The 20,980-nt window shown below is 41.1% G+C and overlaps 1 protein-coding gene across 5 annotated transcripts in view; it reads right to left on the bottom strand.

Annotated features, from left to right (window-relative positions):
• Positions 1-13,574: 13,574 nt before the first annotated feature.
• LOC129093774 (RAS guanyl-releasing protein 2-like) overlaps positions 13,575-20,980 on the bottom strand; it is a 37,924-nt gene continuing 30,518 nt past the window's right edge. For 4 of the 5 annotated variants that reach the window (XM_054601895.1, XM_054601894.1, XM_054601891.1 and 1 more), the window contains exons 15-17: positions 17,916-18,074; positions 17,138-17,200; positions 13,576-15,269 (exon numbers count right to left, since the gene is read on the bottom strand). In XM_054601895.1, coding sequence (XP_054457870.1) covers positions 17,142-17,200; positions 17,916-18,074 — 218 coding nt within the window. In that variant the 3' untranslated portion in view covers positions 13,576-15,269; positions 17,138-17,141. Of the gene's footprint in view, positions 15,270-17,137; positions 17,201-17,915; positions 18,075-20,980 lie in introns of all 5 variants that reach the window. The other variant, XM_054601893.1, reaches the window with a different exon arrangement.

Genomic DNA, 20,980 nt, shown 5'->3' on the forward strand with positions numbered 1-20,980 from the left:
GCCTTGAGGTGAGCCTCTAAGGTCATGAGGTGCGCCTTCAAAGTATGACTCAAAAAAATAAAGTGTATATATATATATATTTTGGATCAAGATTCTCACTTCTTTCATTCTGCTCTTTACCTTTCTACATCCTAGCTCTCCACACTGGCCTCAGCAGCAGTATTGGAACATATCAGCCCTTTGGCATATTCAGTGTTTTTTCCTAGTATGTCGGCGTTCATCTGCTGTAAATAGAACAAAATTTACAAAGCAGTAAGAAATGTTTTGGATACACTCCCTCTCTTTATTTTGAGGAGGCTGTTCTTTCATTGTTCATACAATCCCACTGTCAGGAGTGTGACTTGATGAACGCCATGTCTTTATTCTGTTCTTCATATATACTTACACGCTGTGTCATATGAGTATTTGCACTGTAATATCACAGATCCCCCAACTTTGATCATTTCACTTCTTTTGCTTCACTGCTTTATTGCTCCATGTGACACAATATGGAAATGGATTTCTCAAATCAAACAGAGCACACTGTCATAATGTCAAACGCAAACTGAGGCGTTGCAGTGATTTATTGGCGTAGAAACGGAATAATGAATCTCAGGAATCCATAAACAATACAGCCAGAGGAACCCAATGGAAGTCAATTCAACAAAGTCAATAAAGGATCATTATTCCACCTCATTTTAAGCACACATAGACAAACGGAGAGTGAGATATTAGACACTGAGGCCCCAAGAGGCAGCCAGAGCTAATGCACTTAAAGGGTTAATCACTGCATTTGTATGCAAATATGTATTAAAGTGTGTCTGCCCTTATGGGAGGGTTTAATGAAGGAACTGGGCCCAGGCAGTAGGTGACATTCAGCGGCTGTGTAACCTCAGCGGAAAGCTTCCCTGACGCTATTTGTGAATGTTAATTGCTTTCCGGGCTGCAGCCGCCTCCCCGTTCTCCACCTGTCCCTCCGTCCCAATGCAACAGGGGACTCTCCCTGTCCTTTAAGCCAAAGCTGTTGTTTAAAAGAGAGAAAATCCTCCCAGGAGTAGTGTTTGTTGTGTTGGAGCATCACGCCAAAACTGACGCCTGTATGATAAAAGTGTCCCAGCGCAGAAGGGAAAAAAAGATATGCAGAAACTTCAATTATCGGAGGTGTGACCCCTTTGCTGTTTGGCTGTGTACCTGATGGAAAGGATGGACTGAAATCTGCCTCGTCCCCTCTCTCTCTTCCTCCTTTTCCTTTTTCACTGCTTTTTCTGTACGATTTGCATATCCAGTTGAACAGAAAGCCAATCTATCCAACTATAATTCAGTGTGAGATGACCCTGCAGAAGACAAAAGAGACCAGCCTCTGTTTGTTAATTTCCCCAATTCTTCTCGTCCACAAGTGAAAACAACAACAACAAGAGGGAGGAGAGGAGGTGAGATGAGATGAGGAGCGAGAAGGGGAGTGAAGATAGAGATCTTTCCATTTATGAGCTTTGAATTGAAGTAATCCACAGAACTGTGAAAATTAAAACCCCATCTGTTAAAAAAAATGCAAATAGACCTTTTGATTCCGCTGCAGAGGGGAAATTTGCCCAAATCAAAAGATTAGCACCAATACCTGTGGATTATGTTTCACTTTTATGCTCAGTCTCCTCACTCCATCTCGTTCTTTCTTTTCTATTTTTTTTCTTTTTTTACTCTTACTCCCTCCCTCTCCGACTTCATCCAGATTTCCGTCAGGGTATTAAGATCTCTCTGTTTCAGAGAAAGAACAAACATTTGATACAAGCTCTGAAATCTACCTGTGATCTAAATTTGGCCTTTAACGCTGAAGTACTTTTCTCAGCCTATTAGCAGGATTCCAACAGCAAATTAAATATGTAACATGTTAATCAGCATCGTCCTATGGATTGAGGCACAATCAGCATCTTTTTTGTCACAGAAACTATTTGCTCATAAACAAAAGTGCATAAATCCTGAAATTACCCCAGCTTGTGATTGGTTAAAAGTGACACTAAACATTTATGAATGCCATGAATCTGTGTTAAAACACTGAGCATTTATTCTGGAGTGCTGTTTAATGGGCTTCGTTAAGTGGACAACATTGTGAAGTCTGTTTGATGGCTATCACCTGCTACAGCTAACAACCTCTCTCTTTTTTTATTCTGTTGCTTGCAGGCTCCCTCTTAGCTAGTGATATTCAAGCAAAAGCCATATAAATGCTAACAACGGCCCATTGATTTTCCTGTGTCTGTGTGTGGTCAAATCTGATACATCAATCTCATTAACATGGGGCGCTTAGGGCGAAGCCTCAGCTCGGACGTAAATTCAAACTGTCTCCTCCTGCACAAAATAATGCAGTGTCGTGAACAGCAGTGTCTGCCATCTGCAATTATTTGACCCCATTAAAGCAGTAAACCTAAACAGTAGTAAACAGAGAAGAGGAGGGGCGGGGATGGAAGCACAAACACATCAAGCCTAACGGCGTGGAGACGTTTGTGATAAAAAGAAGAAGAAAGAAACAGGATGCTGCAAGTTGTGACATTAGAGAAAGGGCACAGGGATCTGTGTGTGTATCCGTCTGTGTGTGTAAAAAATGTTCTGCCCAGAACCTTTTCACACAGTATTGGGCCCAGAGAAGTGTGTTGCTCTAGTGGGTTGTCATGTAGGATGCAGCTCACAACATAGGAAGGTTGGATAAGGGGACTTGATCGTGTAGTTTGTGGAAAACAGTCCCAATAACATCTGTAAAGTTGAATTACCTGTTGTAAGCCTAAACCAACCGGTCAAGTAACAGTTTACATAAATGTCATCACTTATTCAATTTGTCCTATTAGTAATTTTTGGGAAATTGTCATAATTAGCCAATAAATCATTGTGTTATAGCCAAAAATGTTGGGTTACAGTAAACTTAATCTTTGACTTATGAATGACTTGATTAGATTTTGATAGTCAAAGTGGACATTTGTGGCAAATTTGAAGAAATTTGCTCAAGCTGTTCCTGAGATATCACTCATTCATGAGAACAGGTAGGACCTGAGATCACATTGTGACTGACAACCCAAAAACATTTCCATCCATGGTGGTTTGGGCCTCAGAGCCTCACAGCAATTGTTTGTAGACATTTTATATAACTTAAAACTCATTCTATTGTGAGGAGCTTCTGAAAGAGCATTGGTGGCGAGTCGCACTAGACAGCTGCAAAGCAAAGTACACTCACATGTCCTAATGGAAGAGGAGGTAGATGCTTGATGATGAAGTGACTAGACCAGTCTCTAGTGATGCACTAGCTGCTGACTGTGACAAAGTGGATACTAAGAGGAGAGCTCTATTGATGAGGCTTCTCATTCAGTACAGAAGTGTTATATAAAAGTGGATTGTGAACACATGGTTAATATAGCACTTTTATAGCACTTTTTCGTTCCCTTAAAGTTTGACTTTTGCCAAGCAATCAATATAGTTTGTGATTGGTCAACAAAGTGAGTTGATGTGTAAAAGTTGACCCTTGGTGAGCAAATCCACTGATCGCAGCAATTCAATTTGATATATGTAAGACGTTTCGCTGGTATAAATGCTGCTGTGACAGAGCCCATGGGCCACCATGTGACTTAATGCCTCCATTAAAAACCTAGACACATGAAAATTTGTCTAATGCAAATGATACATTTATTGCATGTCACACGCTGTACAAAATTCATTTATTAGGCTGTCAAGTGGGGCAGTGAATGCCAGATGCATCATAGCGCTACAATATAAGCAGTAAGAAACTGCAGAGACATGTAATGAAGTTCCGTCATCCGTCTGTGCTGTACTTTTTAAAACTGGCAAAACTATAAACAAGCTTTGGCCAAAGAGCTGGCAGTGCTGTGCATCGAAAAATCTCAAAAGAAGAGAAGGAGGACATTTTTAAGGATGTATTGGCTAATCAAACAAGGGGGTAACATGAAATGAAGGTCTTGAGGTTACTGATTTTTTTTTTTGTTGTTGTTTTTTTGGGAAGTAGCATCACGCTAGACATCCAGTTAAAGCCAGACTTTTGTGTGTCACCTAGATTTATAGCAACAGTTACATTGTTCTGACTGAGAATTTTGGTAGGAGTAAGGTTAATAAATAATTGTGAATAATCCCAAGAGTTTTAGTCAAAAAGCTAATATTATTCTCAATATGTGCATGTAAACTCCAACAGCATTGGTCTAAAAGTCTGACTCTAGCATTGATTACTGTCTTCCTCAGCGTCCTTCCCTCCTCATTCCTGCTGAATGTGGAGGACAAACGCGTCAAGGCGCTCATAAGCCTTTTTAATCAGCGTGAGAGATGTGCCCGCAAATCTGTTAACTCTGTCACTAATGGCTATTCTTCCTCATTAGGGAATGCTATCGCTCCTCTGCCTCGGCCACATGCAGGCCTGATCAATTCCTCTATCATTTAGGACCAGATCAATCTCTCAGCCCCTCTTCCTTTTTAAACTTCAATATCTCCTCCTTCCATCAGGATGCGTTGCAGCATCTAATTAGTCCCACAGCCGGGGGAGTGGAACTAGAGCAGGGGACCGGGTCTGTACATTCAAGGTGGGTTCCTGTAGTATAGATGGGTCTTCATTAAAGCAGCTAATCCCATATACCCACACAACGCATAAAGTGAATAACTCTGAATAACAATAGTTTTTTTGTAAAGTTGAAGCGTTGTATTCTATTTTATTTTGTACTCCTACTTTCCCTCAACAAGCCTCATATTAATGCTTCAGGTGTTTTTTTTCTTATATGCCTTTAAATAAATATTATTAAATAAAGAACATATTGTACTTGCAATCACAATCGGATGGATTGGCATGATATCTGCTGCAACTCCTTCAACGCTACGTGTTTGTTAGCTGCGTTGCTTTTGGTCTGTTGAGGTTATTGTCAGCACAAAGGGACATATCTGCTGCTTCTGCACTGCAATCATCTTATCACTAATCAATCATTTTCATTATAGAGTTATTGAGTTCTTAAATTCAATTAACTTTAGGCTTCAAGTGCAAAGTATAGTCAGATTATTTCATATGTTTCCAATACAAATTAATTTAAGATTAACTTAACTTAAAAGAAATTGGTGCAAACATCTGTCTTGTACTGGAAACAACAAATCATATTCTCCTACTGGCATGTAGAAAAAGAAAACTGGGTCATGACATCATGACAGTTCTAAGGTAAATGTTTCCTTTAAGAGTTGGATAAAGTCTTATCCTTTGTGTGAAAGTAAATGGAAGTATAGATGTGCAGGCTTGTAGCTATGGCATTTGGGAACCATTGTTTCCATGGCGTTTAGCTCTGTTAGAAGGTCAATACAGCTATGAAAGCTTTAGAGACACATAACAAACACACTTATACAACCTAAGTGTAAAGGCTTGCCTTGCAGCGTAACAACAAAGCAAAATCTCAAAGCTCTGTATGGTAAGAACACCACTGTAAGTAAGAACAAAGAGGGCAATGCTTAAAAAATCCAATTTCATTTGGAATGACAATTAGACTTATTGTTTTGATGGCGGTTTAGTCAAGCTGATGTGATTATAACTTTCTCCCTTACAGTGCAGAATCTGTTTATGATATGCAACACGCAGGGCACAGTCCTTTGAAATATAACACCTGATAAGGGTGGGTTTAATTATGTATTTCATGGCTAATGCTGCTGAATTGACTACAAAGGTGGCAGCTGGTAACAGATGAACAACAAGCGATTTAAAAAAAAAAAAAGAATTTCACCATTTGGTGGTTTCACCTGTCTTGCTCTGCTCCCCTAACTTTGAGCAGGAGAGTATTGTAGGTTACGAAAATCTGCCATGCTCCGCACCATCCCACTGTAGTGAAAGGCGAGGTGAAGAAAGAGGAATTATTTATTAATAGTCGGTCTCCCCAAACCTCTGTAAAACATCCTGTTGAGCTCCCGGAGGTGAGCGCTTGGCTTCAAAGCAATTAAAGCTGAGGCTATGAGAGTTGGTAGAGGAAGACAGAGAGAACGAGAGGCCTGGACAGCCACAAGGCCAGTGGGTTTGGCTAGCTGCACACTCAAATATTGTACATTCAGCTTTAATGCCCGGGAGGACAGGAGCCCTGAGCAGAATCACCTCCCCATGTCAGGGATTCCTTGTCTGGGTTTAAAGCCCCAGTGAGCCTTGGGACAGTCCAGCACCTCTCTGGGGGATTATGTAACCATCATATGTGAATATGGTGATCCTCTCGCTTTCTGGCCTTCTGAGTCATGTTAAGGATTTGCAGAGGAAGCACCAAAGAAGAAGTCCTCTTAATGTCTGGTCAAATTTTTTGTCAAAAAACGCTTCACACTTTGTAAAGATATTTAAATCAGGTGGTGTGGAGATGCTCAACTGCCCTTAGGTGTGAATCTGAATGTATATGTTATATGTTTATGTTTGCGCTATGATACACTGGTAACCCCTGCAGGGTGTTTACCTGCCCACTGCTGCATGCTGGGATATGCTTCAGCCCCCAACAGACTCCAAATTGGAATGATTAGTGTAACAAAAAAAGAAGAGTATCCAACAACATGTCGGCCAAAGGCAGCCAATAGCTATGAACGTCTCTATCTATCTATCTATCTATCTATCTATCTATCTATCTATCTATCTATCTATCTATCTATCTATCTATCTATCTATCTATCTATCTATCTATCTATCTATCTATCTATCTATGATCGAGAGAAAAGGTGAATTTGTGGACCATTTTAACTGCCATTTCCACATAACCTTATATTATCTTGAATAGGTAAACCAGCCATTTCGATGAGATATATGTTTGACTAAACCAAACTTTATTTAATGCACATGTTTTTAAAAACATATGCACATGTTAATTAATTTATTGATATGAAATGGATACGTTTAAGCAGAGTTAACTTTTCCCCATTAATCAGTTAAACAAATGTAATGTACGCTAACCTTTCATATTGGATTCAATGTAAGAAGTCGTCTACAATCATCAGAACAATATGAACATTCTGGCTCCCTTAAAGGCTCAAAGGTAAACTGCAGATTTAAATGTTGAATAAAAAACAATGGGAGAAATTTTGCATATTATATGGCAATCCAAATAAAAGCTCACCTTTTGCTCCTGACCATGTCTTTGGGAATGATTGCTCTGTAGCATCACTCTTACATGCAGGAGCATTCAGAAGCTTCCTCACAGGCCATTCTACTCATAAACCATAAACCATAAACCTCATAAACCAGCATCAAGCAAGGTTATGCCTATAACCATCAGTAAGTGCTGTTAGGCATCATAAAGGCAGCTTAAGTGGTCTTTAATAAAGGCAGGTTTTACATGCCTCTTGGGCATTTTATCATAAAAACCTGAAAGGTTTTGGCAAGTCATTCTCTCACATGAGCGTGTCAAATCTTAGCATCCTCTTCTGACCACAATGACAATATCAACATCTTTCGTTGAGGTTTTTTTTTTTGTGCTTCCAAGAGCCTCATAACCCTTACACACAGTAATTGCCCTGGGATGATGCTCTGTCCTGGTATACCCTGTTGCCGATCCATTGTCTTCTTGTTTCTCTTTCCAATCCTCATGTCACTCGCCATCTTCCATTTAATGTCATGAGCTTAATTTGATCAGAGGGGGAAAAACAGGAGAAAGAGAGGACCTGCAAATAAGTTATGAGTGCTCCCTCCTTGAAATTGAGGCATTATGATACCTATATTAGTTCCACCGCATTGCCATTCTGTGCCCGTCGTCAAGGTGGGTTATGCAACTGAACAGGCTGAGACAAAGCAACTATTTGGGGCAGAAAGGCTGTATTTTCCTCAGAGGCACGAAGGAGGAGATGCCTTGTCTCCAGGACAAAAAAGATAATAAAAAGACCTGAAGTGTAGAAGAGTTGCCAACCATTTTTGTACAGAAGGTATTGCAGAGGACAATTATTTACAAGTAACTGGAGGGGAACTGAGTAAACGTCCTGCCATCTATTTTCTGTTTATTCAGGTCCAGGTCTCAGAGGCAGCAGGTTTATAGATCCTTCAGCTCTTCCCCATGGGCAGACTATGAGACATGGGCACAGACCCCACCACCACTCCTACATAGGCGCAATACCCACATACTCTATAGTTGTCTGTTTTTAATTGTTGTATGCATATATTTGTAGTCATTTTGAACCTGTTTGGAGTTGATTTGTGTCTATCTGTAGTAATTTTCTGTCTCTTTGTAGTGACTTTGTGTCACTTTGTGGTCATTTTGAGTCCATTTGTAGTTGCATTGTGTCTCTTTGTAGTCAGTTTGTGTCTCTTTGTAGTCATTTTATGTCTCTTTGCAGCTACTTTGCAATTGTTTTGGTCTCGTAGTATTCTTGAGTCTTTCTGAAGTGGTCTTATCTTTCTTTGTGTTCATTTTGAGTCTCTTCTTGCTTGGAACGTGTCTCTTTGACTATCATTTTGTTGGTGAATGCCAGGAATGCCCCTGACATTTTGGGCCCCTGGGCCTTTGCCCAGTAGGCCAGTAATCCATGGGGATCCAAAGGTGTTCCCAAGTCAGACAGGATATGTAATCCCTCCTGTGTTGTCTGGGTCTGCCCCAGGTCTCCTTCCAATTGGACGTGCCTGACCATACCTACACAGGGAGGCATTCAGGAGGTAGCCAATCATTTGCCTGAACCAACCTGCATCAGTTCTATTCTAATCTCCCTCCAGACGCCCTGTGTAGGACGCTAATGTAGAACTCTTGGTTTCAGAGTCTCTTGCTGTCTCTCACTCACAACCTCAAGGCACTCTCCGAGACCACAACCTAGAAAAGACATATAAAACCAACACAGCCCACCACCGTCCCCTTTCCTCTGCAGTGATTTTTAACTACCTCAGTGACCTATGCCAGAGGTGTGTGTGTGTGTGTGTGTGTGTGTGTGTGTGTGTGTGTGTGTGTGTGTGTGTGTGTGTGTGTGTGTGTGTGTGTGTGTGTGTGTGTGTGTGTGTGTGTGTGTGTGTGTGTGTGTGTGTGTGTGTGTGTGTGTGGAAGGAAGGAAGGAAGGAAGGAAGGAAGGAAGGAAGGAAGGAAGGAAGGAAGGAAGGAAGGAAGGAAGGAAGGAAGGAAGGAAGGAAGGAAGGAAGGTCGGTCGGTCGGTCGGTCTTTAAAATGTTCCCTCCTCCACCTCAGTCAGGCGAGATCAGCCGTTCCTGAGTCATCTCACAGTTTGCCAAAAAAAAGTCTGTCTCCATGGCGCCCAGGAAATCTTACTAACATTCAAGTTATTGCTTTCAGCATCACATACACTGCAGTCTTTCTGGCCTCATGGTACCTGGAGACCTCCCTGGGCTATCTAAGTCCAAAAGGCCATCTTCTTGCTGCCTCTACCGGCAGCAGGTTTTTGGGGATTTGCCTACCAGGTACAAAGAGGACCTTCTGGCTATAGCTATGGCTTAATGGCCATACTATATATTATATTTATAGACAATTTGTGGTATAAGAAAAGAAGGTATCTGTGGCTGTTTGGAAGGCTGTCAGGTATCTATTGCCTACCTCCCTGTTTACCTGTTACTCACAATCCTGTGCACACTCTGCCAGTCTTCCACAAGGCTAGACAGATTTCACAAAACTAACATGCTAGCTTGACAGATGTGAGTACTATGAGTAGTTCATTATTTCTGTCCATAATCATAAAAAATTGTCTCTCTATGTGAATGAGACATGAGGTAGTTGAATACCGTTAGCAATGACAACAATGCACCGCACTCCTCTCCTTACGTTCTCTCGTGGACTATCCGGGCAGCAGGCTTCCATGTGTTTTTGTGGGAGTTGCTTTGGAGGGAGGCCTTCAGGGAGGGGCTGGGTTTCTCCATTGTTGCCTATCCCAGCTTTAAGTCTGGAAATGATAAATCAGGACATAATCTATGCCCTAATGAGTACCAAAGGGAAATTCAGGGAAATTTATATATATATATATATATATATATATTATATTATATTATATTATCAATTTTTCAAAGCTCTCGTTCTGTATGTATCTATCCTTGTATTATTAGAAATGATAGCAGTCCTCTCAGATCTTTATGTTATTGTTCTTGGTGTTTTTTGTAAATTTGTATTCAAACAACAAAAGGTTAGATGATCAAGAGGTAAAAAAAGGCAAAAAGGTACCAAGCATCACAAATAGTAGAAACTAATCCCTCAGTCATAAACAGTGTACAGTGTAACCTCCACACACACATCCTGTAATCAACATCAGACAAATGAATGAACGAATGAAGGACAAAAAAAAACAGGATTATTGAGGTTTTCTGGACTGAAAGTAGACTATTTGAGGCATTCAGTGCTGAAATCACCTTTCAGCGAGATGATAGCCTGCATTTAGAGAGAGCTCTGTATAGCAGTCATTTATGCGCGCATACTTTTATAGCCTATCATACCTGCACTTTCATGAATACCTCAAAGAAGGAGCATCATATGCACCAAAGCCCTGGTTTAAATCTTCAAATAACTGAGGGAATGACAGGCGAAATGACTATGAAGTAAGCACAGGCATATGCTTGTTGTCTTTCTTTTTTATTTCCAGGGAACTCTTGACAACGGCGACCTGGCCGTTCAGGTTGTACAAAGATAAGTTTGAGGGTCACGAGATGCAATCTGCAGGTCCATCAGTTAAAACACACATTCTGAGGTTTACTTGCCTCCCTCCTTTCCTCACCCTGTTTCCCCATGTACTTGCAACTACGGGAATATTATATATGCGAGTCATCCATTGATTTTGTGTCAATCCCCCAGGTTGCAGGAACTTGATTTGTTATCAGTGATGGCTAAATGAGACTTCTCCAGATACGAGCCCAGAGAATGGAAGTAGTGTCTCACTCCGAATATCTTCAGGTAGGTAAATATATATTAATTGCAATGATGGCAGCATGGTTTGTGTGTAGTCCAACGCTTCACAAAGTACTGTATTCTCTTCTACTATGTTGTCTCCTTAAGACACCAGAGCCTGACGTTACAAAGTATTTGATATTGGTAAGTATTACACACTTTGTTTACTGTCTCGTCTTCTATTCAAGTCAGGAAGTAATTAAAAAAGACTAATAGTATTGAATCCACAGTATTTAATCTGCGGATTTAAGTGCTTTTTAAAACTTTTTTAGTGTTCCACAGTAGAGCCAGCAGGTCGAGGCCGCATCCCACCGGGTTTCTTTGGCATAAGTTACATTTTCTTGAGGCAATATTCATCATAACTGATTCAACTCTAATGAGGATTCCAACCCCCTATAGTGCCGGAGAGTCACCAGAGTCAGCGATGAGCTTAATGCAATTAAGGCCGCAGTCGTCTCATGGAGCTCCTTTGACTTTGTGAGAGCCTGTTGGTGGAGCTGCCTCTTAAATGTGGACAAAGCCAGACAATCAGCTTTGGATTGCTTTCACTGAAGCCCATTTGACTTGTTTATACTTGTTATCAACTTTGTTTATGACGTTTGAATTGTCATAAACAAGCTTGAGTCGGAGGTGTCAAAAAAAAAATACCACAACTGATGTGAAGTGTTGCGGCTGCAGTGGTCTTCCTCAGTTTGCCTCTGTGTGTGGGCGAAAGAGAGAGAACTGTCGGCTTTTAGAAACAACCATGAAGCAACATTTCATTTGATTCACAGTGCGCCTCTGCTTGTGCATATGCAGGGTTTTGATTTTATGAGAAGTAACGTATAAACAACCTAGTGCTGTTATTTGCATTGTGATGCTGCATTGTGATTCACCATAAACCCTGACAGGGGGCTCTGTGTTCTGCCACATCACTGGCAGCCTTCCCACCATAATCCTGCCTCGGCACGGGCCCTCCCTTCAATAGCTCCACATTGCCACCAAGTGGTAGACTTTGCCCATGACCCCACTTTGGTGTGAGGTTAACAGCTCCAGATGCTTGCAGTCAGTGCACCACAAGGGGACAGCGTTGCAGATGCAGGTGTCATGGTGGGTTCAAAAAGATGAGCAGACGTCAGATCATAGCAGTGCTTGGCGGAGGTCCCAGTTTTTGATGAGAGGACATCAAATCAATAATCTGTTCATTAGTCTTACAAGAGAAAATCTAGGAGGGATCTGCTGCTCAAACAAATCAATATTGCATTCAGTTACTCAATGTGCCAAATCCTTTTTTCTCCACCCATAACCTTTTAAGTGTATCTATAGCTGCTAAAATGCCTACCTGCCAATATATTTGGCATAAATAGCCCATCATGGCGATGTGCATTGCAATCTAATTGCACAGGACTATAGACCATCTGGGGCAAATGCTTTTTTGCATTTCAACTATCTGGCCTCCAAATCTTTCCTTTTCTTGCGATCAAGGTCGCAGTGTGAGAGTGTTGACAACAAATGAGGCTATTCCTCTCCTGTCCTCATTACTATGTAATGAGCTGCCCTGCTATTCAACTTCCCTCATTTCAGACTTTTCAGATCAATATCACATAGGCTGCCCGCTAAAGGGCTGTGCTGCTAGGAGGGCTTTTCTATAGCTGAATGGGATGTATCAATCACTGGGCCTAAAAGAGACATTCAATGCTGTAGAAGCGATGACCATACACACCCACACACAAACACTCTTTAAGGCGCAATCACACAGGCTTTGGAGGAAAAGTGGCAGTGGAGAGACATAGAGAGTGTGATATTTCAAAGAGGATATTATGTGAGAGTGTCAGCTTTACGACACGCGTCTCGCTTCTTTTTGTCTGCCCTGTATCGACCGCCATTGAGGCAAAGACACAAATCTGGAAATCTTGACTTCATTGCTTGCAGAGACATTGCCTAGCATGTCAACGGATAAAGGGAAGCTCCTTTGTTTGCTTCTCCTGTCTGTGTGGAGTCTGCATAGTCTTCCTTTGCTTCTCCTTCCTCTTGTGGATGGTGCTTCCTTGTCCGCTGAATGCATATATGTGTGTGACCGAGGTGGATAGGCCAAGTTATCAACACATCACCTCTGCAGTTCACCAGCACACATGAGAGCATTTAGCGGTAAAGCAGCACTGGATGAGATATGAGCCGACTCGAAGGCTGGATGTATTGAGCGGATCATACAGAGCGGGAGCCATGCAATCACAGGCCCAGACCGACTTCATCTCTGATAGTAATTAGATGTGGCACCTACTGCAATGGCTCATTCGGGGCTGGTTATTAATGTCTATAACAGACAGTCAGAGGACACTGGATCATTGTCACATGAAGGATGGCAGCAATGTGTGGTGGCAGTTGTAGAATCGATTTCAACATCTGGGATGAGTGTGTTTACTGAGGGGATGTGGTTAGAGATTCTGTTGTGTCACAGTTGGTGTGAAACTCCTCTGTTGGAAAGGGTGGAGTTATGAATTGATGAAAACGTGGTTGCATCAATAAGTTACAGTGTGCCGCGGGCTACTGTTCTGGTAGTATTGTGATGGACTATTTGCCATTAAATGTGGGAAAACGTTCTGCTGTTAAGCAATGTCGCAGTTTAAGTGCCAACTAAATCATCTCACACACCTGCCTCAGTCTTGATTGATGTTTCATTTAAGTTAACGATTTTGAATTGTGCATTCAATGCAGGGATTTTTCAGGATGAGATTTTAATAAAGGTTTTAATTAGCTAAGATGTGCCAACCCAGAGAATAATTCTAAAACATGAATTCTTCAAGTTGAAACATAAAAATCACACAAAATTGCCAGCTTTCGACTGGGATTAGCAGTATTAACAGGTTGTAAGTAAGTAACTGTATTCATAGATAAAAAAAATAAACCTCTGTGATAGTGTTAGTAATCCATTTGAATAAAACTTTTGATCCATTAGAACATATAGGCCCATTTCCAGAGAGACAAGACAACATATATGAGGGATGCCTGCTGCATTTAATACTGGGGAATCTTCAGGGGACCACAAAGAGTAGCATGACATCAGTCTGAAAGGTTCATTCACAGAATGACAACAAACATATTTCGTCAGGCAGGCTGTGACACAGAAGGACCGTAAGCTATGTAGCTATATTTATACAGAAAAATAAATACCAGCGACTTGAGGAGTCTCATTCAATGACAAAACCAGCACTTAACAATATGGCACTCGAAGTCTGAATTCATCTCTCCACAGGCACAAAGCAACTCACTGTCTGGAATTTTAACACTTCATGTTTCCTAAATAAAAATTAACTTGGCGTGCTACATTAACAAATCAAAAATCCTCCAGTCTGGCTAGAGAATAGAGCCATGAAGGGAGAAGCATGCAGGATAGAAACAGCAAAATACAACTGGCAGCAGAACAGATTCTCAGGGAAACAATATAAGATGTATATGCTGCTGTCAAATGAAAAGGTTTCATTACGCCAGTATTGTTCTTTTGATCGTTTTATTCTTACTGACGCTCTCAGAACTCCGAGGCTCAAACAAAAACTGATGGAGGACTGAGTGTCAAGTTAGCCAGCCTCCTGCTCTCATGCAGTCTTTATTGGGGAGAACGAGGTCTTCATCTGACAGCAGCATTTCACTGTTAGTGCTACATTCACTGTACTGCAAGAGGATGGATCATCTATCAGTGCACTGGTACAAAACAGTACTGCATACTGAAAACAACACCACAGCAATAACTATAGGACAGTTACTGATATTCAGGTAAACATGACAAAAAAAATATACCATTGTTCAAAGTCCATCCTCATTATAACTGTCCACATAGTCATTCCAGCCGTTTCCTTTGTTGGGAAAATGGTTGCTTTTGTCATCATGCTTCAGACGGGCACCACGAATCAACAATATTTCATCTGACATCAAAATTGGTCCTTTTATTGGTCTATTGAAATATATTTCAAAACAAGATGATAAACAACAAAAAGCAAAGCTCCTCAGACAAAGAAGACAGTAGCTTTGTCTGGGTGGCAGGTTTACGTTCTTGGCAATAACAGCACCTCTTTCATTTTCTAAAGAAAAAAAAGAAAAGTAGATAGCCATTCCAATTTGCAGAAAAAGTGCAATCAAATTATAAACTCCACTGACTTTAAAATACCACCATGAAAATACAATTTTTGTGGATTCTTTTTTGAAATATATAGTTAGTTTTACAGTTGGTCAAGACAGAATCAAAATGCAGACATAGAAATCATACAAAGACATTCCATTCACTTCGGTCGTCACATTCCTGTGAGTTAGCTGTTGCAGTATGTGTCCACTGTGTGGCAGCATGTAGGTGTCCTGGCTTGTGTTCAGTGCACTCAGCAGTGTTGAGGGTTGTAAAACTGACATACTGTAGCACTTTCTGTGTCTGGCTCCCGTCCGACAGTCGCTGATTTGGCTTCTTGCACGCCAACCGTAGGAGGGATTCTAAAATAGAGAGACTGTCACTTGCCTGCTCATCAAAATCTACTTAAGTTCAAGGCCCCTGTAAGGATTGTGACTTTTACAATTTAGTAAGACAGGATTAAATGCTCAAAGAGTCTACATGAAGACACAGCAGCACTGTGATAAAAGTGTATAATGGCAGTGTCCTGTACGAGGCTGGATCAGCAACTCCAGAGGCCCGACATTCACTTTGTGTCAGTTGGTTTGCGATAATAATGAATAAATTGGTTTGGAAATATGCATTAATATCAACTGAAATAATAAAGGGCCTTAAGGTAGCTATTATCATCTTGTATGCCTGTGTGAGCAGATATTCTCAGAGCACTTCACCTACATATAGCTGACTGGCTATTAGGACAGTTTTGCCAAATATTACAGTAAAGAAATTAATTAATTAATACCCACCCTAGCTTTAATATCAACTGAAATAATAAAGGGCCTTAAGGTAGCTATTATCATCTTGTATGCCTGTGTAAAGATATAGTTTTAAGACTTTTTTAAGTTTTTTATAGTTTTAAGACTTTTTTAAGTTTTATTATTTCAGTCGACACACATTCTTAGAACTATTGTGTGAATCTAATTGGCACAAACTAACTGGTCTTTAATGCCTCGGGGCCCCATAGGCAGGCCTGTTTCGTTTTTCATTTGGCAAGTTATGCAGTGGCCTTAACAATATATATGTATAAATACTACATTTCATTCTCAGGTTTCATTTTCCCAGATATGTCCAATCACTTTTTTTCCCTTGTAAAATACAGATTGGTTTTACATCTGCAGGCCTGTAAAATATTTTCAAATTGAGCAATCTGAGAAGACAAATTGCTCTTTAATTGAACTCATAATGTTGTGCAATCCATGATAGGAGGATAATAGTATGCATTGCTGTGTAATTAAGGGTCACAAGCCAAGAGGTTGATAGATGACTTCAAGGTATTTCCTGCGCTGCTACACTTTATTGATCTATTTATCTATGGTATGGAGTGTCCGATTTTAAAGGAATAGGTCAACATTTCGAGAAATAAGCTTATTTGCTTTCTTCTGGCAGCTACCAGAATACTTTGGCTTCACTTCTTTACAGTGGGAGGAAGTGGTGACGTGTCGTCCATCTGTATATACAATCTATGGTCGGTAAATATGAAGCTACATCCAGCTGTCTTTTAGCTTAGCATAAAGATGGAAAATGTAAAAGATGGTCTAGCTCTGTCCAAAGGTTACTAAATCTTACCACCATCTCTAAAGATCACTAATTATATACCAGGGTTACTTACCTGAGTAGATTCCCGGAGTCTCGCTGGTTGCATGGCAACGTCACAGGGATGACAAGACTCCAGGAAGTTATTTGCTCTAGCAGGAAATAGTCTAGTAAACCGCCCCAACATGTTATTTTTACACTTTGGGTTTTGCATGTTTTGAAAATTCAAGCTATAGAGAAGCTTTAGAGATTCTGGAAGGCAGATTTTGTTTCCTTCTGACAAAGCCGGGCTATCCCCTGTTCCCAGTCTTTATGATGCGGACAGCTGCTGTCTCCAGCGACATATTTAGCGTACATGTGTGTGATGTTGGAGAGTGAATAAGAGAACTTCCAAAAAATGTCAATCTTCACCTGAAACGCTCGGCAATCAAGCAGCAGATGTTAAGTTAAATAAAATGTGACTGATCTATTTACTGATTCTCTATGAGCTATGCATTTATTATGGATCCATAATGAGTATTAACTACAAACAATACACAAAACCTTTCTACACTAAAGGAACACCAACAATGTCAGTTACAATAATAGTTGGAATGCAGTGAAAAGTGTGAGACTCGGAGAACTTTTCTTTTGCAGCCAAAGTGAGCGTCTCTCTCACCTGGTTATAGGTGGACATCAAACACTCCCTCCTCCAGTGTCTCTATATCCTCTTCAGCAATCACTGATGGAAACAGAGAAGGTGAGGGTATAAAAAAATGAGGAATACATCGGTCAATCAACTGAAAACACCTAAACAATACCCAAACCTAATGAGAATGTGTTGCCTTCATCTGTTTACTATGCCAATTCATTAGTCTTGCAGCGTTGTCTGGCCCATCGATCAAGCAGGTTCACACTGATACAAAACAAAGCCAGGAAGGGCACCACTTTTGCTAACGTCTGACGAGAACACTGCATCTATGAGTCACTGAGCGTCGCAGCGGTGGGCCAATCACATTTCCATTGCAAATTACCCTCTCTTGTTTGAGAATATCTTCCAAATGTCAGCACTCCATATGCCCGGAGGAAGACAAAAACACCCTTCAAAAAGTGGCGTTGCTGCACTGCTGAAAAATGTGTTGTAAAAATCTCTCTTCAGTATACTATTCTGAGAGGATGAAAAGAACGTTTGATTTTTCTACCACTGCTTTTGCACATCTTAGGGGGGTTAGGGTGTTGTATAAGCCACTATATTGTGTCTTCCTAAAACTGTTAGGGAAAATTAAACTATTTGATGCTGCATATATGTCTAATAATACCGTTAATCAGTGTTGATGCTAAATTGACCATGAATCAAAAAACACATGCATGTGACAGCCAACATTGCTTTGTATAAAAGGAATTATTCAGTTTTATGTACATTTAAAATATTTATGTTCTGTTGATATGACAACCACCTGTGTTCTGCAGGCTGGGTGGGGTGTTGGCAGGTGGAGGGAAGCTGTAGGATCTGGCCTGGAGGGCCGGCGGCGTCTCATGGCTTATGCTCTTTGTCCTCTTCCGGCACTCCACGGCCAGGCGGCTTCGGCAGGCCTTGTGGCAGTTCACCCCGCAGGCTGCCGCCGGAGCGTTCATGTGGCGGGAGAGGGACATCGGCAAAGAGAGGTGACGGGTGAGGAGGAGAGGACGGTGAGGACGGTGGGGTAGGAGGAGAGGGAGGGAGAGTCGCCGAGAGAGGAGGCGAGAGGGGAAGAATAAATGGGAAGGCCAGGATCGAGGGGAAGACGGGGAGCAGGGGGGAGAGAGAGAGAGAGGGTCAGACAGAGGGACGGGTGCAGACAGAAACATTGGGGTGAACGGGAGAGCCAGTGGTGACAGGAAAGAGCCGCTACACGGCATGCACACACACGAACACTGGCACACACATACACTGAGACTAACCATGCCTGACAAGAACTCTGTCAACCCGGGGAGTCTAAGAGGAGAGGAGCGATGGGTCATTGAGCAAGGCATTATGAAAGCATGTGATTCAAAGAACCTGAACACACACACACACACACACACACACACACACACACACACACACACACACACACACACACACACACACACACACACACACACACACACACACACACACACCGTAGTGTAGTTTTGTCATAGTGAGCAAAACATTTCCTTTCTCCTTGACACCCCTGCTTAATATTTTCCTCGACAGTCAAAAGTTCCTACAAGGAACCTTTAAAGACAACATTCTCTTTCTCCATCAGTCTGGAAGTGTACTGTTTTACCCTCATCATTCATGGCCTGCCTCATCATTCATGGCCTGCCTTGAAATGCTGAGTTAGAGGCACTCAAAACCCTGCCTTTCAACTGGTCACTGCACTTTTTTCTCTGTTTGTTCCGCTGACTTTGCTGTGTTATTATCACCTTGGCAGCCAACAGCTCAGTGTCCATATAACACCCACCAAAGCTAGAATAGAACTAAAAAAGTCCAAAACAAGGGATGTAGGCTAACAGGAATAGTTTGACATTTTTCCAATTACACTTACTTGTTTTCTTGCTGAGAGCTACACCAGAAGATCAATACCACCGTCAATTAAATATCAAGCTATACAGCCAGCAGCTGGACAGCATACTGTAGCTTAGCATAAAGCCATAGCTTTGCACAGCAGTTTCATATTTAACAGAAAAATATGAAAGAGCTATTGATTATCTTTCAGTCAGACTGGTGAATACCCCAAAAATGTTCAGCTTTTCCTTTCAAAAGAGAGGGTCAAAGACAGGAAGAGGATGAGTCTGTGATAATATAGAACATCGGCATTGTGACAACAAAACCATTCAAACACACAGAGATTCCTTTCATATCTAAGTATAATATCTAAAGTCTACCGCCGCAAAAAAAATAATCAACTCCTCACACACACATACACACACACATTCAGAGGTCTCAACACACTCCTGCACTGTGAAGGGTGATTCATTTTAATTATGTCTCTGCTGCTCTCTCTACCTCCCTGAGTACTGGCTAACAATGGTAATGGGGATGAATGGCGAGGGGTCTCTCTCATTGACTCTCTGTGGTCTCATTAATGCACTGGAACAAGCCAGAATACTCCCAGTCAGACTCGCAGACATACACTCCTCCAGAGGGAAGAGGAGATGGGAGAGTGTGGTGTTTGGGGCCATTGTTGTGTGTTTATGCACAAAGTGCTTGTGTTTGCTCTCTTTTTCACCTCGCTGCTATTTTTCACTCCTTTTGTCTTCACAGCAGCTATCATGTAAGCATGTCTCTTTATTATTAACTGAGGTTACAGCAAAGCTCAAAGATTAAAAACAAAAGACAACCTGATTTAAGTAGAACATGTCTTGGTAATCAAGAAATTAATGAATTAATCAATGAAATAAGAATCTTTTATTTCTCACGGCAAGACCTCAAAGGCCCCAAGAAGCATTAATTACTCTAGTTGCTATGCAACTGAAATGTTTGCAAGATTTTCAATAAGCGTTATTCAACCTGAGATGAACCTGAGTGAATGGGGAAGGATTTAATGTTGAAAATAAGAATGGACAAGCGAGATTTGGTAATTGAGATGCTTGTATTTCAAGATAAGAATGAGGAGGACATGAATACCTGACATCCTCTGACACACAATGACTCTGTATACGTACACATGTAAGTTGTTCCATGGCTAATGTAATACTTGGTGTTGAAGAGTCCCTAGTTATGTGTAACAGCGTTATATAATTAAATTACAATATAAATGTTATTGAAATCCCTCATGGTTACTTAAAAATAACATGTAATTAAACTACAGGTACTAATCAAAATGTTGGTAATTACAAAGGGAAATCAAAGAGTTTACATCATATTTTTTTCTCTTAGGTAAAAAGCTATCCTCAAGAGCAGGATGGCTTACAACTACTGTGGAAACTTTAAACTTTATTTCTCAGTTTAAAACATTTGGTAGAAAAGTGATCAAATGTCACACGTAACATTACTTTCATGAAGTAAATAAAATAGTCACCTTCCCAACACTACTACAATGCTTGTGCAAGCCAATAGCCAAACAAAGGAGGCTGGGACACACACACACACACACACACACACACACACACACACACACACACACACACACACACACACACACACACACACACACACACACACACACACACACACACACACACACACACACACAGCCTTGTGCTTTAAACTGCCATTTAAACTAATTTGTTGACCAATTGACTCAGCAATGAAACGCTGCCAGTTAAATCTCTGCCCACTCCCGTCCCATTCATAAAGCTGAGCTGTAGTAAAACACTTCTCAAAAGACTCCGGCAGATGGAAACTTGCATTATTTGCATCTTAGATTTGGCATTGTTTCCAAACTTTTTGCTTGACATCTGGGTTGAAAGCACTGCGAGTTATTTAGTGCACTAAGCATTAAATTTTTAGCGTCCCATCCATAGAGGGAAAATAAGCAAGCTGTTTGAGCGTGTGTGTTTTTGAGGCTAATGA

This window comes from Anoplopoma fimbria, chromosome 7 (assembly GCF_027596085.1).
Source record: "Anoplopoma fimbria isolate UVic2021 breed Golden Eagle Sablefish chromosome 7, Afim_UVic_2022, whole genome shotgun sequence".
Classification (NCBI taxonomy): domain Eukaryota; kingdom Metazoa; phylum Chordata; class Actinopteri; order Perciformes; family Anoplopomatidae; genus Anoplopoma; species Anoplopoma fimbria.